At 34.5% G+C, this 24,884-nt stretch overlaps 1 protein-coding gene across 6 annotated transcripts in view; it reads left to right on the top strand.

Moving 5' to 3' along the window:
* LOC131077486 (serine/arginine-rich splicing factor SR34B) overlaps positions 1-24,142 on the top strand; it is a 33,697-nt gene extending 9,555 nt beyond the window's left edge. For 2 of the 6 annotated variants that reach the window (XR_009113586.2, XR_009113587.2), the window contains exons 5-17: positions 5,945-6,019; positions 6,122-6,242; positions 6,352-6,398; positions 6,498-6,555; positions 8,472-8,521; positions 8,683-8,739; positions 8,849-8,952; positions 9,040-9,120; positions 9,396-9,476; positions 10,110-10,190; positions 21,433-22,040; positions 23,495-23,528; positions 23,652-24,142. Coding sequence is in view for 2 of the 6 variants with exons in the window: in XM_058014981.2 (XP_057870964.2) it covers positions 5,945-6,019; positions 6,122-6,242; positions 6,352-6,398; positions 6,498-6,555; positions 8,472-8,521; positions 8,683-8,739; positions 8,849-8,952; positions 9,040-9,120; positions 9,396-9,476; positions 10,110-10,190; positions 23,495-23,528; positions 23,652-23,714 (852 nt within the window). In the remaining 4 variants the exon portion in view is untranslated. Of the gene's footprint in view, positions 1-5,944; positions 6,020-6,121; positions 6,243-6,351; positions 6,399-6,497; positions 6,556-8,471; positions 8,522-8,682; positions 8,740-8,848; positions 8,953-9,039; positions 9,121-9,395; positions 9,477-10,109; positions 10,191-21,432; positions 22,041-23,077; positions 23,459-23,494; positions 23,529-23,651 lie in introns of those variants that run through there. The other 4 variants (XR_009113588.2, XR_009113589.2, XM_058014981.2 and 1 more) reach the window with 4 other exon arrangements.
* The last annotated feature ends 742 nt before the right edge of the window (positions 24,143-24,884 follow it).

Below are 24,884 nucleotides of genomic sequence, written 5' to 3'. Positions count from 1 at the left end.
TGAGCAACAAGAAATGCCGGTGGGCATAGCATTATCCACCAGGTGCATATGCAGAGGAGGCTGGTGGGCAGACAATGCTTTGGCAGCTGCACAATGACAAGAACTGCCAGCTGGATGCGTTCGTCACTCCACAGCACCTGGAAAAACCACAGAAGCAGAGAGGCTGACGCTTATCCGGCAGAAAATTGAATTGCCAGGGAGCAAAGCTCCAAGTTAAAGCCTATCGGCTAAAAATCAGCACTCATTCAATCATGTCTCACCGATACATCAAATCATCAATCACTAAATCATTACTCATGAATCCACCCAAAGGAAGTCATTTAATCATTCACCAATCTTCAATTGGGAATAAAAGAATCAATTAAAAAAACTGGCAATCAATCAATCAATCAATACAAGTCTGTCATTCAAATAACAATCATTCAAGCATCATTTAAGCCTCCTCTCATCAATCCTTTAAGAAATGACGATATAGAGCAATCAAGCATTCAGCAATAATCTAGCAAATACATTAAGATATTGGTTTTGAATTTGTGGAAGTGTCTCACAAATAGGAAGGATGGTCGCTCTTCCAAGTTCACAAGAGATGAAATGATGGCCACCTTTCATGCTCTTATCAAGTTGAACAAGAGTTGGAATGGACGGCCAGCCATAGGCTTCCACGCTCATGGGCTTGATCAAGGAGGATGGCAAACCTCCAAGGTAGACTGAGAGTTGGAAGGACGGGCCACCTTCCATGCTCTTGGCAATTTAAGGACAACCAGCCTTGATATTGCCATTTGAAAGTGTTTCCAAAGAATTCACAAACTGATTGATTGACTATTGTGCTATGATTTATTGATCTGAGTATTATTGATCTTCGACAAGACGGTCTGAAGGGGAATTATTGCAGAAATTCAAGATAAGTTCTATCTTCTGAATTATTCATAGAATTAGAAGTTGAATATAAAATTTCTTCATTTTTTGATAAAATTATATTTATAAATATATTGCAAATCTCATCTCAAGTTGAAACTGTTGTTTTAGGTCAAAAATCAGGAATATCCCAAAAACGGACATTACAAATTTTCTAGTAAATGATCTAAAATTCTGAAATAGATGCAAAATGCTCTAAAAGATGTCATTGCTAGAAAATTCTAATAAATGATGTCGAATATCAAAATGAATACAAAATGTGCCAAAATTCGCCATTACCAGAATATTGAATGGATGCAAAATGCCCTAAAAAATTGCCATCTTAGAGAGACTGTATCTTAAGAACATTCCAGAAAATACCATAAAGTACACTAAGCATTTTTCAATTGTTAAAATTATTCTTCCAGCAGAAGAAAAAGATTTGCACCTGAGATACCTAACAGTGCTTTACAGGCAATAAACTATATTTTGGATCAGTCGCAACAAATACTCCCTTGTGATCCAGATGCAATATCTGATTGACTGAAGACTAACCAAATACAGCCCTCTGTGATTAGATAGAGCTCGTGGGAAACCCCTCTGTGATCAACTATTTTGATCAGCATTAGAAAAATACATAGCATTTAGAGTTTTCTTTGAAATTAGCATTTGCAAATAGTGATATGTCACATTAACATGCATAGTGTGAGCATGAAAAATTGGATTCTCAGTCATCTTAATACCACTTTGACAACGAAGAGAGTAGAAGCAATTTTTGAACATTGAAGATCATCAAGAATATGCCTCAAATAAACAATCTCACAAGAAGCATCCCATGCTGCAACATATTCCAGCTCTGCAGAAGAATTTGCCAGTATATCCCATTTTTTAATATGCTATGGGATAACAGCAGAGTCCATGTGTGTGTTGTAACTTGAAGTATATTCTTTGTAATTATTGCCGAGTGGCATTCTCCAATGGCAGTAAGGGGTGGACTGTAATGGTGTGAGTGTGTTTACAAAAACTCTTATTATTTATCTTTAATTTGACAACCATTTACATGTCAAAATTGAAAATATTAATATTAAAATTAGAAACATAATATATTTAAATTAAACACCACATAAAAAACAATATAAATGCTCCGAAAATTTTAAGTTTTAGATAGATGTATAAATATAAAATAAAAATAAAGATATTTAAAAAAAATAATCCACCATTTCATAATTACAGTGTATAGCAAATATTTTTTTTAAATATTAATAAATATTAAGAATAATTAATTTAGTTGAAAAATATATTTTATAAATAATTATTTATTTATTTTTAATGAATTTTTAAAATAGTGATAAGAAGTTTAAAATTTAAATATAAAAATTTAGATGAAATTAGAATTTAAAATAAAAAAAATTGTATTAGCAATAAAGTAAACAACGTAGATACAATAAAATTTCAATGCATTTGTATGTAGTAAGTATAATCTAAAGTAAAATAAAATAATATTAAGGTAAATAAAATAGTTCCAATTTATATCTCTCGGTATTTCTTTAGACAGATGTATTTAAGGTATCTATACTAGTCAATATAATGATCAAAAATTTGATCTGAATATCTAACAAGTTGGAGATATTAATTCTGACAATACTCAAGACCGTAATTTTTTGTTGGTTGAAGGTAACAAAATATGTGTTTGGCTGCATGCCAGTGACTTTCTTGAGGCTTTTACATAAGCCAAGATATAACTCCAATTGCAAAGCATATTTCAGGCTGATTAGTCAACAAGTATATCAAACTCCCAAATAACTGTCTTTACATGGTGCTATTAACAGAAATGGCATCATCAGCTTTAGACAACTTCAAGTTGCTTTTCATGGGAGTAATAGCTGGTTTAACATCTGTATGCTAAACTTGTCTAGTATGATAGATATGTTTAGACTAGGGAAATAAGATCCTGTGAGCACATTGATCTACTTTTGATTCCCGAATGGCATGTGAGAAGGTCAAGATTGGTCATTCGAAGCCCATTTTGTAATTCCTTCTTCCCTTCTTCACTAGCAGTAGTAAGAAGATTATTCACATATAGATGTAAAACTAGGGTAACAATAAGATTGCCTTGAACTCATATATACAAAGTGTTGCTTGAATCATTTCTGTTGAAATCCAATTTGATAAGGTGACTTTTGATCATGGATACCAAGGGCTAGGTGCATGCTCGTGTGCATATAAGGCTTTTACTAATTTACATACCTTGGACTTGTACCAACAAGCTCAAACTTCCAAGCCTTCAGGTTGAGTCATGTATACATCCTCCAAGGAGTCCTCATTCAAGAATGTATTCTCAACATCCATAAGAAGCACCTTCCAACCATTCCAAGCATCAAAAGAAAGAATAATTCTAACTTTCCTCACAATCAATCCCTTGTTGTGCAAAGTTTTTTGCATCAAGATACCTTATTTTTCATAATTGCATCATACTCCTATTGTGTGGTGTCTTTGTAGACTTTGTTAATTTTAGTACTTTCAGATTGAATAAAACTCAGAAGAATCAGAATTAGTTTAAACTAGGTTAATTAATTTATAGTTTTCCAGACTTAAGCATAATAAGAAAATGAAATGCACAAGGACAAAACACAGTTACCCTGGGAAAACCTCCTAGGAGGAAAAACCCAGCCAGAGGATCCTCAGATCTGATTATGATTATGAACTGAACATTACACACTTATCTGGAGCATAGAGGTTGCAGTCACAAGGAAGAAGAGATAGAAGTCTTCACAATTAGTTGCTAATGAAGATTATGATTTGCAGTCCTCCTCATCGGAATTTTCTGAGTGTAGCAAGGGTAGCAGCACCTTTCCAAGTAGATCACAGTCCTTCAATGGAGTCCTTCAAGGGTTCGCTGTCTTCAACTGGAAATCTGCTGCTAAATAGGTTCGCTGTCTCCTATTAGAGATCTGCTGCCATCTGGTGAAGTTCTCTGCCTCCTATTTCGAGATCTGCTACCTTCTAGTGGAGTTCGCTGTTGCCAACTGCCCTTCTATGAATTTCGCTTTCACTGAATATATTTTGCATGTGCATTAAAACTGAATGAAGATATTGAGAAGTATATGCTACATTTATAGGAGTCATATTACTTCTTAATTATGTCGGCCTTCTTTGCATTTAGACATTTATTTATTTTAATTCCTTTTAGGTGAAGTGAGATAGGGTCGGCCCTATCAAGGAGGCGAGTGGGTTTGGGTGAAGCATGGAAGCCTTTTAGGTGAGCGGAAAGGTATTGGGCCAGGCCCTATATGAAGGAGGCGGATTCCAATGTTGCCCAAGGCAATTGGAATCCGCCAGCCCTAATTACAACCAACAGACTTTCTAGTGAATTCTTTTGCAAAAAGAATCGGGTTCTCCCAAAGATGCTACAATGGCTTAATGCACTTGACAACCATTTTAGAGCAAATTTTGTATATTTTATTAGGCTTCAAGTTTGCAAAGGTACTTCTAGACCGCTTACTATATAGATCCATTTGATTGAAATCTGGTACACTAGAAGACTTACGAGGAAGGTGATGCAAGTCAATTTCAGAATACAAAGGATGTGCATTATTTGTGCAAGCGCAGAATAAATTTATGGGCTTAGAGAATTTTCTAAGTGATCACCCCAAAAGAAGAAATGGTATTCTCTCCTTGTGACTCATAAGTGGGATGAATGGATAGGTGGAGGTGAAGCATCCCTTGCAACCACAATTGAGGAGTTTTTTTGTTTCCTTTCTTATAATACCTCTTCATCTGATGGTATATGTACTCTAATCTATCACATAAAGTATTTATCTCTGTCGTGCTAATGGTCCCATACTCATCAAATTCATCTTTGACTACAGAGAATTTTCTAAGTGATCATCCCCAAAAGAAGAAATGGTATTCTCTCCTTGTGACTCATAAGTGAGAGGAATGAATAGGTGGAAGTGAAACATCCCTTGCAACACATTTAAGGTTTATTTTTATTTCCTGTTGAATAATACCGCTTCATCTGATGGTATATGCACTCTAACCTATCACATACAGTATTTATCTCTGTTGTGCCAATGGTCCCATACTCATCAAATACTGTATCTATCACATACATCTTGACTTAAATGTCATGCATCCGCCATAAGACCGCTACCTTTACCAGCCAGATCACAGCCTTACTTATAATACAGCTGAGTCGATGAAATAACAAATAAATAAATAAAGGTTCGATCAAGATGAAGTGATATTATCGTTGGCCATCATTAAAACATGTTAAGAACAATGCTTAGTTATGAAGGAATGTGCCTCTTGCAAAGTGAAGAGGTTTGACTCCCTCTCATTAGAAGGTATAAGAAATTCTATAATTCTACCGTTATAAATAAAATTGCTCCTTCATGACCCATCAAATCACCACAATATTCCTTTCTTAGACAGAAATAGACATCCAATCAAAATGAGAGTCAATGGATGAAGGCTTCTTAAAGTTTTTAGCTATTTATTTCTCCAGTTATAGATGAAGTGTTGACTTATACAGTCAGTTTATTATTCTAACATTGATCTCAATATTCAGTCCTTTGATGAGCATGTTCAATTCTCATTGTTTTTTTGTATTCATTCTAGGTCAATGCAAATTAGGCCGTCAAGTAGCCATTACTGTTTGTTAAACATTACTCTCCTCCTGTGGGGCTGTCAGAATCTAACAGAAACCTTTTTGTGATTGTTTCTTCTAACAAAATGTTTGATGGATTTATCAATACTGGTCCCCCATACAGGTAATGCTATAGGCCTATTTAATTTATTATCTTTTCAGGTCAAAATTATATAGGTAGGCAGAAATGTTGTAAGCATTTTCGCTGGTTTTTAATCTATATCAACAGTCTCGTCTCTTGCTATTTGGACACTAAAGTAACAAATTTTCTAAATTTTTTATCCTACCTTGACAGATGGATATCTGAGCTCAATTTAAAATGTTGTTGACCTCAATTTTCAATTTTTCTGTAAAGCTTGATTCAAGGGTGCTGATGTATATTATGATGATCTGTAAATGCAGTTTGAAGATGCTAGGGATGCAGAAGATGCTATTCGTGGTCGTGATGGTTATAATTTTGATGGTCATCGCATAAGGGTAAGAATTCTGTTTTTTTTTTGTCGACCTTGATACTAATATTTTGTTACCTATAGAAACCTACAATATGTTATGTCATTTTATTGTTTTGTTTAATGACAGGTAGAACTTGCCCACGGAGGTCGAAGGATGGCTTCCTCTGTACGATCTAGTAGCTACAATAATGCTGGCAGTGGACGTGGCGGACGAGGGGGTGGGGTTTCCAGACGTACTGACTACCGAGGTTTACATTTAAGAGATAACTATTGCTTGGTGTACTCTTTTATGCTGTAGGAGTTTGGAGTTTGTTTTGATGAGGCATACTATCTTTTTTGTCTGTATGGTTTCTCTAGTTCTTGTCTCTGGGTTACCTTCATCAGCATCTTGGCAGGACCTGAAGGTGAGATTCTTTCTAGATTTTTATTATGAAACAAGTATAGACTCATAAATAGATATATGCAGTTTTACAAGTTTAATTACATCATATAATTTTTTTCAGGACCACATGCGACAAGCTGGTGATGTTTGCTATGCAGAAGTATTCCGTGACAGCAACGGTAATCTTTTTCAGGCCTTTCTAAGATATTCTTAAAGCATTGTAGTTTTTTGGAATTTCATGTTGAGCAGCACCTGCATAGATTCCAAGATTGAAAGGAGTAGTTTCTTATTGTTTTCATTGTTGTTGTGAATAGGCTATACTTTTGGTGGAGCTTTAAGGAGTATATGAGCTATTTTCTTTTCCAGAGTTGCATATATTTCTGAAATAATCCGTCATTTTTGTTTCATATATCTTTTCTTCTCTCGTATTGATTTCCACTGTCTCAACTCTGTGTAGACCTACGCTTCTGTATTAATTTCCTATAAACATTGGTAATCTGTTGGGTTGATTTTCATTATATTAAAGCAAGTAAGGAAGATGGACGATATGAGAGCGCATTGAGAAAGAACCAGGGTGTTGGAAAACTGATAGTGAATGTGAATAAGATAGCATGCTGGGCATTTCAATTTCAAAGAGATTTGTTCATCTTGAAATGCAAGCTTAATATGATTCACTTTTCTAGACCTAGCCTTTTGCAACACAGGAATATGGATTTTTATATGAGCCCTGGGCCCCATTTTTCCTGAGTAGGATTCCCTCCTTAGTAACCCTGCATACCATGAGCCATCATGATTCATTGTTGCTGGGACTTCCACACGGTTTTATATAGGTAGACTTTTCACTAATAGCATGCCCTTGCTTGCATTTGAACCTCGGTTCTTTGCACAATAAGGTCTCCAATTTACCACTGTATTGAGCAGGATTATCTTCCTTTTACCTGGCATACCCTGGGCCGGGCTCTCATAGTCACTGAGATTTCTACCCTGTCTTGTAGGCAGGATTTATACCAAGAGCATTGTCTGCTGGGATTTGAACATTGGTTGTTTGTGCAACAATTGCGTGAACTTTTCACTAGACTACAACCTGATGAAATCTGTAGAATCTGGATATTAATATTTGTGCACCCATTGCTCTAACTTGCTGTTAGATAACAATCTTGATGAAATTTGCAGCATGGGTATCTAACAAGAAAGAAGAGAGAAAAATAGTAAGTTCTTTGGAGGAAAAAGTAGAATTGAATTCTTATGCACAAATTTTGATCCTTTCTTGTTATTTGCAATTCAATCAAAAATTGGGGAAGCAAGACATCTGGAAATATATAAATCACATGTCAAACAATTTCCTTCAATACATTATTATTTTGGATTTTTTCAATTAGTTGGTTATTTAATATTTGGTAGAAGCCTATAAGGTATGCTGCTACACACAGACGACGATTTCAATAATAGTAGTGTCAGTTAAAGATTACATAACACCCAACACTCTTTAATTCTTATTCTAGATGTTGTTCCATAGTTGCCAGGAAACTCCATTATAGGAACATAGACCATATACCAGTCCCTGTACCCACAATTTCTAGTGATTAAATTTACAAACAAAATAGCCATCTCCTTGTTCATTTACTTGTGTACCCTAATTTGATTGGCGTCCCCATTCCTGTACTGGTGCTGGTTCCTCTGTGTCTCCTAGTAACTATGGTTAATCCAAATAACTTATGCCTAATGAGTCAATTTAGGTTTCCTTTTTTAGGAACATATTTGGCAGAAAAGCAGAGGCTTAGATTATTTTTCTGGCTTCCACATGGTTTGCCCTTTTTTAAAAACTTGAAAAGCTCTTAATGGAAAATTTAATAATTTTATCTTATTTTTTGTGATGACTCAGAATTCTAGGTAATTTATGGTTACTACTGCTGCCATCTAGGATTTATATTCATGTGAAAATACAAGTTTCTTCTATATTTTATATGATATATATGATGAGTCGAGTTTAGGTTAATTCTGAGACATTCTTATGTAATCTTTTGTTGGTGTTCAATTCCTGATTAAGGATAGTGGTTATTTGGTTGTAGTCTTGACATTTGCTTTAACTGTATAGGTACATGTGGAACTGTGGACTACACCAACGTAGATGACATGAAATATGCTGTAAGTTGATTTTATTCTAGCAATTTTTTTTTTTCCTTGGATCTGAGTACCTAACTTTTTCCCTTCTTTTCCTGAATAACACATTTCACTGATATGTGGGTAGGGAGACATGCATTATTTAATATTTGAAGCAAATGCTTTCTTTTTTTTATTGCATGCAGGTCAGAAAACTTGACGATTCTGAGTTCAAGAATGCATTCTCTCGGTCTTATATCCAGGCATGCATATCATATTTTTCTATGTACATTTAGAGGGAGTTTTTAAATCTTTGTTTCTTTGGACTATTTACATGGCTTAAAAGTAATGCTGGAACTACATTTTGGACAGGTAAGGGAACATGGAACTAAAAAGAGTGTATCTAGGAGCCGCAGCCGCAGCCGCAGTAATAATCGCAGCCCAAGTCGTAGCCGCAGTGTTGGCAGGAGTAATAGGTATGTGTGTTAATTCCATACACGTGGGATGCTTTAGATCATTTGTTTCATCCCTTTTCTATAAATAGTTTGGAGATTGTTTCGCAGGAAAGCTTCAAGGCGGTCACCATCTCGTTCAAGATCAAGATCACCATCACGATCAAGGACACGTTCACCATCTGTATCGAGGTAATGTTTTCTCATTCTGTTTAGGAAACAGAGCTTGTAGCTAACTTGTGTATTGGCTATTCTTTTGAAAATGGTTGTCACCTTGTACTCATGGTAGGAATGAACAAAGCAAGACATAGAGGGATACTGATACATTCTTTTATCCCTCTAAGCTATGCATTAGTGTATACATTCTTTTATCCTTCTGGGTTGTGCATTAGTATTATACAGGCATTCTCCTGGAACACTTAGTATTGTTCCATCTCGCTATTTTAAATTCTGAAATTGTGTTGCAGGAAAGTTGCAAGGCGGTCACCATCTCGGTCAATATCAAGATCACCATTGCGATCAAGGCCGCACTCACCTTCCATATCTAGGTATTACTTTCTTTGTCCTGTTTAGAATGCAGAGGCTGTAGTTAACTTTCTTTTTTACTTCATGTGTATCGGCCATCTTTTCAAAATAGGAATTGAAAAAATTTAAATTGCGATACAGAAGGCTACATATGCACGTTAGTGCTGCACATAATTTGTTTCATAAGACTTATTGTTGATCCACTTTGTCTTCTTAAATCAGATTGTAGTAGAAATCTCTTTTGGGATTACTGTGGCAAACCCAAAAGATAAGAGTTTCTCAATTTATTGGGATTAAATTGGGGAAAATTGGTCAAAACGTTAGTTAGGGTTAGGGGGAAGTCAGAAAATAGTTGTTACTGAAATTAAACCACTGAGAACATCTAATTGTGGGTTACGATTTTATTGGGATTTATTTGTTATTTTATTGTTTGAAATCTTGTTGACTGATATTTTCAAATTATTTCAATTTTTATAGGGAAAAACTCAGCATGGGGGGCAATTATCATATTTTTCTAATGATTATTACTTCTCTGAGTTAGATATTCTTTCACAACCTTAGGCTTCCCATTAGCTCTAGACATAAATTCTTTTGGAACATTTAGCACTGCTTTAGCTTATTATTATTAATTTGAATATGTTTTTGGCATTTTGCAGGAAAATTGCAAGACGGTCATCATCTCAGTCAAGATCAAGATCTCCATCACGATCAAGGCTACATTCGCCTTCCATATCTGGGTAAAGTTTTTATTTTCGTTTAGAGGACAGAGCATATACTGTACTGGCCTCTTTGATTTTTATAGCATTAGCACCGTTTCTAAAATAATGGACAACTTTTGCAAATGATACACATGGAAGGAATTTGGCATGGAAATCTTCATATAAATTTGCTTAGCACATGTTTGACCCTTATTTAGATGGTCTCTTCACCTCAGAGTAGCTACCAATGTAGTAAAATGTTGAAGTTTTAGAATACAACTGCTATGTATAGAAGTAGAGGGAGTGCTAGAGTCCTTATGATAATCACTGTCCATCTTATGCTACTTGCAGTTGGACCAGTGGTTTAGTTTCCTGTGGCCAGGCTTTATCATGTGTTATTCTGCTTTCTTTGTGGGATATTCATTTTTAGTCTTCAATTTGATACGTTGTCAAAGAATGTGACATAAATATCAAGATGCAACAATAAAATGGCTACAATCTTTTGCATGTTCATGTCTCTACGCACACAAATATAACAATCGTTTGGCATCTGTTGTTAGAATTCTTACTATATAATTATGTTCAAGTCAGTAATATCACCATGCTGGATTACCAAGGCTCATCTCTTGTTTATCATTCCTTGAATTTATTGGGATTTGTTTGTTTGAGACCTATTGTCCCTAGAGTATAATTAGAATGTTGTGTTTGTTTGGGTGTGACTATTCAGAGCACACCTTGATTGTGCTCAATGATGAATACTAGGTCTTTAATATGTTTCATTGCCCAACAATATGTAAAACAATACAGTTTTTAGCAGAGTAGCTGGATATGCCTCTGTCCCTCCCCAGGTGCACGTATCCCCATACACAATACGGATATGTATCCTATACACCCAAATCATGCCAGATACTGTACCCACGTGTGCCCAAGAAACTTTGATTTTCCAATCATGTTGGATACTATGTGATTTGATTTTTTAAAAATTTGACATAATTTTTTCTAAATTTAATTTTAAAAAAACTTCATTCATGCAATTTTTTAATTTTTTGGTATAAACAAAACCTACACCAAATGAGAAAGACAAATGAAATGCTTTTCTATTTCAGCAACCCATTATTTTGGGTTATCTTCCAATGCAAACTTTGCTATTTTTGCATATTGTAAACTGTTAAATCAACTTATAACCATTTATGTAGTAATTATGTGTCGAAGTAATGAAAATATCCTCTAATAACTTAGAAAATTGTGTTAAATATATGTGTATGTGTTATTTATGAATGTCATATCCAGCCGTATCCATATTTGGGTTTTTTTAAATGGCCGTATCTGGAGTTGATACCATATCCGTATATCTGTCCATGCAACTTTGGTTTTTAGTAAAATTTTTAACCACTTAAAGATCCACACTTGATATGGCTAAAATAATTATGTTATATGTGAGTCACATGAATGCATGGTTGCCTTTTAAACATTAGAGCCTGTATGCTATTGGAAATTCTTGAATGATAATATTTTTTTTCTTCATGCATTAAAAAATAAGTTTAACTGTCATGATATTAGGTTTTTTTAATGGTGAAAACAGTCATGATGATGTCAGTCAGGTTGGGAACATTGCTGCCATGTAAATTGTATGGAATTACAACAAATCTTGTCATGGAAGTTACACAAAGTCATGTCAGAATCTGGCAGGCACATACATCTTAGCTGTCAGAGGGAATTATACTAGGCATTCAAGGGAGTTACAAGCATCTTAAGTGTTAAAATAATTTCTGCTTGTCAGAATAAGTTTCACAATTAAAGATCAAAAGAGGATTACAAATTTTTGTTACAGATTTTTCGTCTTGTTTTTGTCTTTATTGTTACTTGTTGAATTTGGTCCACCATAGTGATGTCAAAACAACTTGGCCTTGTGGTCGGATGTCAACAATATGGAGAGGGCACTGAAAAAATAAATGGATATTTTCATCAAAGTTATCTTCAAAAGGAGTTTAAGTAATATTAATTATTACCTTTACTACACTGGAAAAAACCAGGTTGGAACTAGAAGAGGAACTCAAAAGATTCTCAGATGGTTTTGTTTTCACCGCAGGTTAGAAATATGAAGATACCAAGTTTTGAATTGTTGAAGAGTATTGAAACAAGAAATGTGGATAAAAGCCTGGAGGATGTACAAGCACAGGCATTGAAAAACAAAGATGGTGGGTCCTGTGGATCTCTAGCATAAACATGGACCCAAGTTCTAAAACAGTGCTGCAGATTTATTGGTATCTCAAACCTTAGAGATGCAAATGTATGACCATTGTAGGTTACTAATCCGTGGAGAGCTAGAAAAGTCTGTGCATAGTTGAGAATCTGACAAAACTGGAACATGATCATATGATAATCAACGGTTTGATTGTGAGAACAATTTTGCAACAACAAAAAATATTTTCTTTTGATGTTTGTTTTGTAGATATTTTCTAGTATTCCTAGATGCTTTGTAGTAATATCTGTCAAGTTTGGGGCACTGCAAGTTACCACATTTATGCTTTGGTTGAAAGTTTATGTCTGTAATAGCAGACATGGTTAACATTAAATGGACTGTGTGGAAACTAATTTTAAAGAGTGTGGATTGTAGTTTGGAACATAAGCTGTATCAAGCATCCAGAATGTTCCATCCAATTTTCATATGATTGTGATCATCGTATGCATGTTTCTCATCTCGAGGAGCTAAACTGGATTGATATCAGATTGTTCATTGTATGATGGTAAATTGTTTGAACTATGTGATATATAATTGAAACTTGTGTCAATTCCTTAGGATATCTTCTTCATTATGGGTCTGAATAGGGGTCATGTAAGGAACCACATTATATTTGGAAACTTATAGCTCGAGGTGCATAAAAAATGGTGGTTGTGCAATTACCAGTGAACCTACAGGCTACATAGGATGATGTGCTGAATTCCAATGTTAATCAGTGATCAAATCATTTAATTTTGGGGTCATTGATCTCTATCACATTTGCCTATGATGGTGTACTATATTTCCAGTCAACACATATCATTTCTACTTCTTGTATATAAAGAGAAGTCTGATACCATTTGAGGACAGTAGTGGAGACAGTCATCTAGTCAGCAAGTAGTTCTTTGTTGAATAAATAGAATCGAGCTCTTTGTGTAATTTCTGTTTATTTCATTGTGTGTTAAGCCCCAACCACCTTGACTGAAATTAGTTGGGTATCAAAGTAGAAGTTTGGAATACTGAAAGGGTGTTGGTTGATTGAAGGTCAAATCTTCTAGTAGTGAGTGTTGGAAAAAGGTTCCTGTTGAGTTGGTTGTAAGTAAATCGACAAACTAGAGGCAATTTAATATAGATTATAAGATGCCTCTTGAAAGGATGGATAGAGGCCAAGGTGTACTCCATGTTCCAGAAGGAATTGAGGAAATATTCAATATGAAGAAGAATGTTAAGATCTGTTTGGATATGGTAGAAGGAGATAGAAGGGGTGTTCTTAATCCTAAAGTTGATGGAAGTGATGTTGAATGAGATGATGTATCGGTTAAAGATATCATGATGGATGAACAAGACAAAGATGAAAGAATCTTGAAGGCTATTTCCAATATTGGTAAGAAAAATGGAGTTGATCAGAGTTGATTTGCCTAATTACTTTGGTACTTTGAATCTTGAAAAGTTGATTGATTGGATTATTGATTTGAAGAATATTCAAATGTGAGGAAATTACTAATTTGAAAGAGTTTGTAGAAACTGAGTTGGTTTTCATGCTCCTATTTGGTGGAAGGAAATTCAGCTGGAAAGAAATTGAAAAGGTAAGCTAAATGTTGACAAGTGGGATAAGGTGTTAAATAAGTTGAAGTTTAAATTTATTCTTACAAGTTATCCATTGGATTTGTTGAAAAGTTGCAAAACCTTAGAATGTAATGTCCCTTTGTGGGATATTCCTGATTTTTGCCCTAAAACAGCAATTTAAATTAAAGATGAGAATTTCAATATATTTATAAATATAAGCTTATAAAAAAATGAAGAAATTTAAATATAATACACAACTTATAATTCTATGAATAATTCAGAAGATTTTAACTTATTTTGATTTACTGCAATAATTCTCCTTCAGCTCTCTTGTTGAAGATTGGTAATACTCAGATCAATAAATCATAGCATATTCCTTGCAACTAATCATATTGTGAATTCCTTGGAAATGCTTGCAAATGGCAATTATCAAGGCTGGTCGTCCTTGACTTGCCGAGAGTGGAAGGTAGGTCACCTTTCCATCTCTCAGTCCACCTTTGAGGCTTGCTGCCCTCCTTGATCAAGCACAAGAACATGGAAGGCCTGCCATCTTTCCAAATCCTATTCAACTTGATAAGAGCATAAAAGGGGAGCCGTCCTTTCATCTTTCGTGGACTTGGAAGGGATTTCGTCCTTCCTATATGCAAGATTTAACAAATTCAAAACTAATTTCTCAAGGAATTTGCTAGATTATTGTGGATTGCTTGAGTTCTCTTCATTGTCATTTCTTTAATGATTGATGAGTGGATACTTAAATGAGGTTGGAATGAATTGATTCTTGAATAATTGATTGAGACTTGTATAATTGGTTGATTGATGGATTGCTGTTGAGTGATTGATTGAATGAATTCCTTTGATTGGATGATTTGAGGTATTGGTGAGTGATGATTCAGTGATTCTTGATTAGATGATTGATAAGTGATGATGTAATGAATGCTGGTTTGATATATTTGTGAATAATGACTGAACAAATGCTGATTTGATAGAGTGATGATTAAATCCTTGGAATGATCTCTGCTTTATTGTTTATTGGTGGAAGAGTCACCATGTTTCACAAGAATTGAGTCATTATTTTCCAAAATTCATTCACCCATTATTGATATGCTCCCTTCATTAACCCTTCATTCATCCCCCTTTCAAATAAATTCTTCTCCCTTTAATATCTTTCAATATGATGGAGAAGTCACACCTCTTCATTATTTCTGCCCTTCAAAAGAGTCACACCTCTTCCTCCTAGTCATTGGCTTGAATCTTAATTATATTCTAATTAAAAGCATCCTTTTTTAATTTTTCTTTGCCTTGGTCGGCCTTTCAAATGGAATAGCTTTTATCATTTATTCTATTGCCTATGTTTGATTTATGAGGGCTGGAATATGTTTTGGAAAAACAATGATCTCATCGTGGGAGCATGACATATAAAGAAATATCTAAGTGTGAATGATTATACTAAAGGATATTATAAGACTACAGGATCAGGTCATCACAAGGAAAATAAAGAGAAGGTGGCTAGATACATCAATGGATTAAGAGGACATACTCATGAAGAGTTAAGTATGTTAACCATTTAGTTTGTTTATGAAGCATATCAATTTGCCTTGAAAGCTAAGATAAATTGAACCACAAATTTCCGAGTAGGTAAAGCAATTGAGAGAGAAACAATAGATTTTCAAGAGGCAAAAACCAAGGAGGTGGTAGAGGAACTTATAATGGTGACGCTGACACAAAAGAGGGCATTGACGATTATTGTGGCGGTAGATCTAATCATTATCAGAGAGGTAAAGACAAAAATGGAAGAGATAAAGATCATTCAAATGATTTTGTTTTGAATGTGGAGGCAAAGGACGAAGAACATTTGAATGTATTCAACCACAAGGAGGATAGGATAGAAGATTTGAAAAGACTATAGGGACCTCATAATGATGAAGTGAATTATTATTGTGAAAAGAAATTTGTTAAAGCTTGCAAGAGTTTTGAATGAATTGGTATAAAGGAAAGTATTGTCTAGGACTATATGCAAATCTTAAGGTAAATGTTACAAGATAATCATTGGTAGTGGTAGTATTAACAACCCAATTTCAAATGAAATGGTTGAAAAGCTGAATTTGAAGATGATAGAGCAGCCTAATCTTTACAGAGTATCTTGGTTACAAAAACGTTAATAAAATTCTGGTTAGTGAATAATGCCTTTTGAAATTCAAATTTGGAGTTTATGAAGATAATTTTTTGTGTAATATTATGCCTATGGATGTTTCTCATGTTTTATTTAGCAGACCATGGTAGTTTGTTAAAAAAACTATACATGATTAAGAGAAAACACTAATAGGTTGATGAAAGCAAGAATAATATGTGTTGTTACCCTAGAAAGAAGGCGAGAAATTGAGTAGCTTTCGGACAATATTATTGGATAACAGTGAGCAATTTTTGAAAGATGTTAAGATAAGACTCACTTTGCCATTCTACCCAAGTTTATGTAGGTAGAACGCATCACAAAGATAGATAATGGGAATGTGGTAGTTCATAAACTTTTTGATTGTCTAGATACATTGACATCATTTCTCATAACATCTTGATGGGTTACCACTAGTGAGAATCAAAAGTTATTAGTTGATTTGATTTTAAGAGCTAATTAACTTGATAAGAGAGCTAGTAGAATGACACTAACTAAAAGTGGAGTTAAATAGGCAATTTGAAGATTTGTTGAAGAAATGATTGATAAAAGAAAGTTAAAGTTCATGTGTTGTACTAATTGTGTTAGCATCAAAGAATGGAGGAGAATGGAAATTTTATATAGATTTCAGTGCAATTAGGAAAATTAATATCAAGTACAACTTACCCTTACCAAGGATGGATAATCTTATGGATTGTTCAAGTGGTGCAAAGTATTCTAGCAAGATAGTTTTGAAGAGGATCATTTTAGGAGAATTGGAGAAGGATATGAGAGAAAGATTGCATCAAAGGCAAAAGAAAGTTTGTATGAGTGGTTTGTTATGTCATTTGGATTGATTAATGCATCTTGTACTTTTATGAGGGTAATCAATGAGGTATAGAAACCATATCTTTGGTAATTTTTGATGTTGTATATCTGGATGACTTCTTATATTTGAATAAAAAAGTAAAGAGAAACGCCTATAGCATCTGAGATTCTTACTGCTAAAGGTAAGGGAAGAAAAAATGCTAATGAAATGTAGATTTATAAAGGAAGAGTTGGTACTTGTTTTGTTATCTCCGCTAGTGGATTGAAGATGGATACTGAGAGTCAAAGTTTTGTTGAATGGCCTACATTGGTAAGTATTAAGAGGTTAGATCTTTTCGTGGGCTAGTTAATTTCTACGATAAGTTTATTATAAATTTTTATGGTGGGATATGTGCACCAATTATTGAAACAATGAGAGGTGATGAAAAATAATTGAAGTGGATTGTTGTAGCTAATATTTTTTTTAAATTGTTAAAGAAGAAGACAACTAGAAAACTTGTGTTAGCTTTGCTGGATTTTGATAAGTTATTTCAAGTTGATTGTGGTGTAGTGGAATTGCAATTGGAGTTGTTTTGACCCAATGCTTATTTTAGTGAGAAGTTGAATCATGCAAAAAGAAAATATTTTGTTTACAGATAAGAATTTTATGCAATACAAGCATTGAAATTACTTGTCAAAAGAATTTGTTTTGTATATTGATCGTCAAGCATTACAATATTTGAATGGTCAAGTTAAATTGAACAAAGGCATGCCAAACAGGCTAAATTTTTTCAGAGTTCACCACTTGTGTTCAAACACAGGAGTGGTAAATCAAATAAAGTGCTTGATGATGTATTTAGTAGAAGACATAATTTTGGTGATCGAAATGAGAATTCAAGTTGTTAATTTTGATAAATTGAAGAATTTTTATGACATTGATACTAATTTTGTTGAGGCATGGAAAGCATGCAAGATTTTGAAAGTGGAGATAGAATTAAATGGTTGGATTACTTATTTCAAACTGACTCAATGTTCAAAGGGAAATTTTTTTATGTTTTCCTAAGAGAGTTGATGAGGTGAATTTTGATCAAAGAAAAGCATAGTGGAGGATTAGCAGCACATTTTGGGATTGTCAAAACAATGGCATTGGTAAGTGAACATTATTTGTTCACAAATCTATAAAAATGTGAAAGATATGTGCTAAGTTATGTGTATAAGAATGACATGGGTAATTGCCAAGTGTAGCTACTCCACATTTTTCATCAAGAAATTATTTACTAGTTTTTTAAATTCTCTGTTTTTTGAAAGATATACGATAGTTGAATTTGAAGCATGCAACTAGAGTAAAAGGGATCTAATGGAAATACAATGATAGGATTTGAAAAGCACATCGATATCTAGAAAAGTACATCTGGATGCATGTCCAAACTTCAACATCAACAACACAACAAAAGTAAATAATTAGAAGCCCATGTAGTCAACATACAATGCCTTGTATTATGTTTAGTTAGTTGATATGGTTGTATCTAAGTCTCTGACTATGTATTAATTGTTTGTCAGCTTTTAGGTAGTTATAGGAGTCATTTGATAGTTGCTTATGTTCTTGTGGCAATTGTTGAGTCTTTGAAATAGCCTTTGCATAGTTAGGGGAAGTGGTTTGATCATTGTTTGAACATCTTTGGTCTATTTTTGAAATAACTTAATGTGCAAATAAAGTTATACTTTTACTCCTTTATTTGCCATGCATTGTTATTTCTGTTATTAATTCAAGTATTAATTTTATTATATAGAAGAGAACATTTGGCACCATTGTCTTGAAAGGAGTTTGGTCTGATTTAAGATCTTCATGCCCTTCTATCCTAGTAAAGTTGGGAAGAGACCATAATGTGATCAAGACTAAAACGTTACATGGTTCTTAATTGTTGAACAAAGAGAAAGGAGGAGACAACTATGGGAAAAAGATTAAAGAAATCCCAGTTGTACGAATCCAAAGATGAAACCCATCTTGAGAACGAAGTCAAGTTTTGATTGTGAGTCGAAATTGAGGCCATAGTTGCAAAAACAAAAAAACTTCCACTACAAGAAAATGCACTAAGGGAGAGTTAGAGGAGATAGCCAGACATTTACCGCTATGTTGATCTTTCCGACCAAATGGAAAAGTTAGTACAACTACCTTCAGATGAAGAAGAGTGGGAGATAGAATTTAATGATTCTTTGTTAGAAGCCTATGAGAGTAAACGTAGGAGGCATCACAAGATTGTTGACTGAAGAAGAATTGGCGACTAAAGGAATTGAGCCAAAAAGTCTTGGGTAAAAGGCGTACAAGAGAGAACCTGATGGGCAGTTCAAGGGTGTAGAATTCTGAAGCAAAATGAGTTGAGAATTCTTACGTGGTCGAGAGTGTGAGGGAAGCATTGGAGTGTCTAAATCAAAATTCCTTGGTGAGTAGGTTTTAGGCATTGAGTTTGCATTAGAATAGAAAAATGGTGACTCCCAATCAAGTTCTAGCATTGGGAGGTCAAAAGATCTAGTGAAGCGTTGCAAGTCCTACGAGACAATATTGGCTTATGTCCTTCCCAACCATCCTAAGGGGTATAGCAATTGACTGGGTACACAAGGATCAAATTGGCTTTTAAAACTACTTGGCAAAGATTAAAGAACACTTTTGAAGAGGAGTTCAAGCTATTACGAGATGATATTTAAATTGTAGACGAAATATACAATATGAAGCAAGGCAAACATGAGAATGCCAAAGCCTATAGTCATACAGTTAAGTAATTTCTAGTAAAATTAGAGATGGAATCAGTTGATGACCTTAATTAGAGATGGTTCATTGAAGTTCTCATTCCTTCACTATGGAAAATATTGAAGATAGTACCACTCTCTTCCTATGCAAAAGCCTACAACTGGGCAATGAACATAGAGCGTGACGCCAAAATTTCCTCTAGTAGCAAAAGAAAAACAAAAGAATGTGAAATTTTGGATGACCACAACGAGAATGAATCTAGAACCATGCAAGCCTTTAGAAGAGATATGATGTAGAAGATGAAGGAACTAAAGGCGGAGAAATAAACCAGTAAATAAAGCAAAGAGCTTTAGTGCATAGAGATATGATGTAGAAGATGAAGGAAGTAAAGGTAGAAAAAGAAACCGGTAAAGAAAGCAAAGAGATTTAGTGCACAAAATGTAGAGGTGAAGGCCACAAAAAGTAATTGTTCTAGAAAAATGTTTTGTGATATTTGTTAGTCATTCGTTCAAAGAATGCCCACGCAAGTGCTTCCCACTCAAGGAAAGTAGTCCACTCCACCTAAAACACCATCAAAGCCACAAAATAATAATAATGCAACTCTAGGTGGCTGTCAAAATTAAAGAGGGGGAGGTCAGAGTTGCTATGACTCTAAAGGTTGTCTTAATGTACAACATCGATAATGTAATGAATGGAAGTACTTTGTAAGTGACTGCTAGATAAACTAGAGCACAATGAGATTACAATGCAAGTTATGTGGACGTGGAAACCATGAAGACACAAGATGTTCAAAACAAAAGACAATTATCAACATGATCAATGTAGAAAGGCATAACAAAGTATTGTTCATTACTGGAGCCTAAGCAAAGAAGGCTGTGTACCCAAACCCACATAAAAAGAGACTTTGTGAAGCAAGAGCCAAAGTGGAGAATGCTATGGCTATGGAACGATACCATTCAAATAATTATAAATTCAAGTATAGTAACAAATCAATTACAATTTGGTACAAATGTTACGAGGCAAGTACTTCAAACTATTATACCAGTTAAAGTAGTTGATTTATTACAAAGTATTCTTGAACTTTGAAATGTTATGACCAATATTGTATCTGAGGTGAATGAGATGGCCCATTTAGAACTTGGAGAAAATGAAGACCCAATAATCAAACTTACATTGCCAAGAGACCAAGTGATCGATGCTATGTTATTGACGGCTAACATGGCAAAGAAACAAATGATGGTGAACATGGAGATTCTTGGAAGGACTCTCACAAATACAATTGTTGATGGTGAATCTGGTTTGAACATACTCCCCGGTTGGATTACAGTTCAGTTTCTTAATGAGCTCCAATCTCCTTAGTACATTCCCCAATGGGTGTATTTATGCCAGATGAACACAAGTCAACAAGAGGCTTTGGAATGTCTGCCATATGGAGAGACAGAAAGGACTGATTCAACTGCTTGCGAGAGTCTCATCCCTGTGCATTTGTCATATGTGGGAGAATTTTGCCAATGTCATTGTCTGCCAAACTTGCTCTCATCAGTGACAATTTCTTTAGCCACAATAGTAAAACCCTAATTTGTACAAAACTGATTACATCACCACGAAACAAATCTTCCACTTTCCTGTTTTATTTTTTATCTATTAAAAACTCAGCATAAATTATTGCTCAACCAATTGCATTTGAATATTTGTTAGAACAATTTTGGATCATTATGAGATTCTAGTTGCCCTTTATTCTCTAGATAAGCCCTACCAACAAAAGGAATAATCCAAAGCTTTTTCCTTTGTACAGAAGTGGAGCAAGCTTTACACCAAAATTCAGGACTTTCTCTAGCGGGCTTAACTCAAATTTAAGGGATTGGGTGATTGACATTGATTACCATATTCTTTTCAAGTTGCTTATAGCCGTTAGATACAATTATTATACTTTTCTTTAATCAATTGATCTTCATGTCTTCATGTAGATTGTCTAATTTAGCTTATGTCCATGATGTTGGCAATATGAACTGGATCAAGTTGTGTGGGCCATTACATCTGAAGGAAAAGGTTTCTATGATTCATTCCGAGGCTACCATTCTATAGTTTCAGTCAGTTTCAGCAACCATTGGCTGAGGACACTTTGTTCAATGACAATATTTTGCACCAATTGCAACTAGCAAATTATTCTTTGTTGGCTTCAAAGATACTTTTCCAACAATGGCCAACTGGTCCTCTGAGTAGCTTTTGTGGATGTTTCCGAATCGCATATAAAAATTTGGGTCTCTTTCTTTGAGAAGGGAGTAAATGATGATATACCATGCACAATTTTCCACTTCAGTCAGAAGTAGGATTAGTTAGCAGCAAGGCTGGTGTATTAATTCAAGTGCAGAGATGATAAAGGTGGCGGAAGGTCATTAAAAGGTGGGTATTAGAAACATTAAATGCCTTTTTGAATATTTTGAGCAAAGGGCCTTTGTATGCAATATATTTTTCTGAAATTAAATTGTATCACAGAACATTTTGATCATTTATTCTGTCTAATTAAATATCTGGACCTTCATTTCAGAAGTCAAGTAGACACCCTTAGGAAGTTTAGGCCTTAAGGAACTTATGGAAGAAACCATTGCTAAATTTGTTTCTTAGCTGATCAGACTCCAGTTTTGAAATGTGTTCTCAACTTAATGGCTTTGATAGGTTTACATGCTGTATATTTTTGATGGTAAAACAGAACCTGAATTTACGCATTCTACAGAACCTGTAGTTAAAGAGCTGGAACACTCTAGAAAAAGTTGAAATAGCAGTCTACAGAACCTGCTTTGGATGGGCCATGCCTATAACCAGAAACAAAGTCAATATATTGATGCAGCAGAGAAGGTGGTCTTTGAAAACCAAGTTATGTGCCAGAGGCTGCTCATCTCTCTGCACTTCCCATGTCACTTTTCAGTTTTCACTTCCTGCTCCATCCAGCCACTCAGATGGCTACATGAAGAATCTGCCTCCAATTTCCAGACCCCTCTACCCTCTACTTCATCTTCTTACTATGGTGGTTTTGTTCACCTGGTTGTGAAATTCTATCACTCTCTGGAGCAGAACTTCTGATTTTATAAATATTATAGAAAACAAGCATTTTGAATCACATTTTGAACCATATGATTACATAATAACTTCTGCATTTTGGGTTCTGAAACTGTGAAAAGATTAAACATTCAAGTTTCCCATTCAAAATTTCCAAGAGAATGCAGGGACTTCTGACAGCATATATTATTCTTGAATTTCATGAGCAGGAGTTTGTGAACACTGGATGGTCATCTCATGGATTTGTATCATTTGTAACTTATGCTATATATTACAGGGTTTTGAAGTCTACTGCAATTTAGTAATTTGTAACATCGAGTATGTATTACATGATTCATGAGTCATCATCTCATAGACGTCTCCCTGCTGGAAACTTCAAGCAGGAAGGACATTATTCTGGATTTTGACCTTGCCATCAATATTTTTCGAACATGAGCATTATTGGAATATGGTCAATTGATATTGCTTCTGGAATTTGATTGTTTGAGGTGGGCCTTGATCCTATCCAAAAAGTTATGAGTGCATAGTCTGTACAACGTCAATGATCCTTGTATAAAGCTCAATCAAGTGAAATTTCATTTCTATGATTTGATACATTTAAGCTCCAAACAACACAAAATTAACAAAGAATAGGTGTCTGTATTTGAGATACAGCATGTTGTGTGCTTCAGAAATCATGTGGGACCAATAAATAAAAATAAATAATTTTAGAGACATTGTGGAAAGCTAATTATAAATGCCTGTTTTGGCCATTTTATTTTATAATTTGATTGCTGAGTACTTATTTTTGTAAGTTGCAGATCTAAGTCAAGGTCACTGAGCCCACGCTGTCTGGTGAGTACTTGTTTAATTTGTATTTGTAGGCAGAGGCACTTTTTAGACAACGGATCATTTAAAAAAAAGGACATATTATATAATAAGACTTCAAGATTGATTTATTTTGACTTGTTTCTGCAGCCGCCTGTTCCTAAACGTCCAAGTAGAAGTGCTAGCAAGAGTCGCAGCCCATCTCGTTCATAGTTATCTGCACCCCCAGCATGTGTTAAGAAACTGCGGTGTGATAATCTTTCTGTGAATTCAATCCTGATTTGCTTTGGAGATCACACAGGAGTTGATCAGGAAATCTGTAATAAAACATTGTGTGTTTACTGAGGTGATTCATTCTAAATTCTGGAGGGAATAACACGTGTAAATTTTGAATTAGGAAAACTAATTTACTGAGGTGATTCATTTTAAATTCTGGAGGGAATAACACATGTAAATCTTGAACTAGGAAAACTATTTTTTTTCAGGAAAAACAATACTTTTGAATGCCATATAGCAAGCAGTGAGACATGCTAGTATTTTTTCTAATTGTGATTTATAGGCACATTTTCAAAAGGATATTGGTGCAGTTATTTTGTAAGGTGCCTCTTTTTTAATTGTATGACGTTGCATAAGTTTTGCCATTTCTAGTAGAGAACTTTACTCTTGGATTGTAATTCTGGAAAATTGTAATCTTGATTTATCTTGTGGATTGATTGGAAATGTTACCATAGTAAATTAGTGAACTTGTTCATTTACACCCCATTGCTTTGTTACTTGAATGAAAATTCCTGTTGGTTAGAAATGTCCTATTGTCATTTACACTCTGAAGAAATGTCCTTTGGTCATTTGCACTTGACGAAATGTCATTATCTTTCTAATATTTTGAGAATTGAAAAGTAATAAATTCAATTTGTCCCTACTCTGCATCTAGTGAAATCGTTTCTGAGCTCATGCAAATATAGGTTAATTCTTATTTATTATTTGTGTATGTAAACTGCGAATTATCAAACTCTGGTATGCTCTGGCATGTAGTTTCTTCAATCATTGATTACAATTCATCGAGGAGAAGCAAATAAATGGGGCACTATTTGTAGACACGTTTCTAGAATTTTGTTGGGAAAGTTGTCCGGTCTGGTATCATTGTTCAAATCCTTTTTTTCTATTTTCTCGAGTAGTCAAGATTCTTTATATTTGTCAATCTGCAATGAACATGTCTATTGATATCTTGTTTATTTTTCAAGAAGAGTACTTAGGTGGAAAACTATCTTGAAAATGTTATTAGTTATCTAGTTTCGTGACCTCCTGGACATGGTGTGATTCTAAGTTGTTATTAGTTCTCTTAGCGTTAAAATAGTGATGATTTAACCATTTCTCAAAGCCAAA

This window comes from Cryptomeria japonica, chromosome 10 (genome assembly GCF_030272615.1).
Source record: "Cryptomeria japonica chromosome 10, Sugi_1.0, whole genome shotgun sequence".
Classification (NCBI taxonomy): domain Eukaryota; kingdom Viridiplantae; phylum Streptophyta; class Pinopsida; order Cupressales; family Cupressaceae; genus Cryptomeria; species Cryptomeria japonica.
This window is presented reverse-complemented; position numbering and strand designations above follow the sequence as displayed.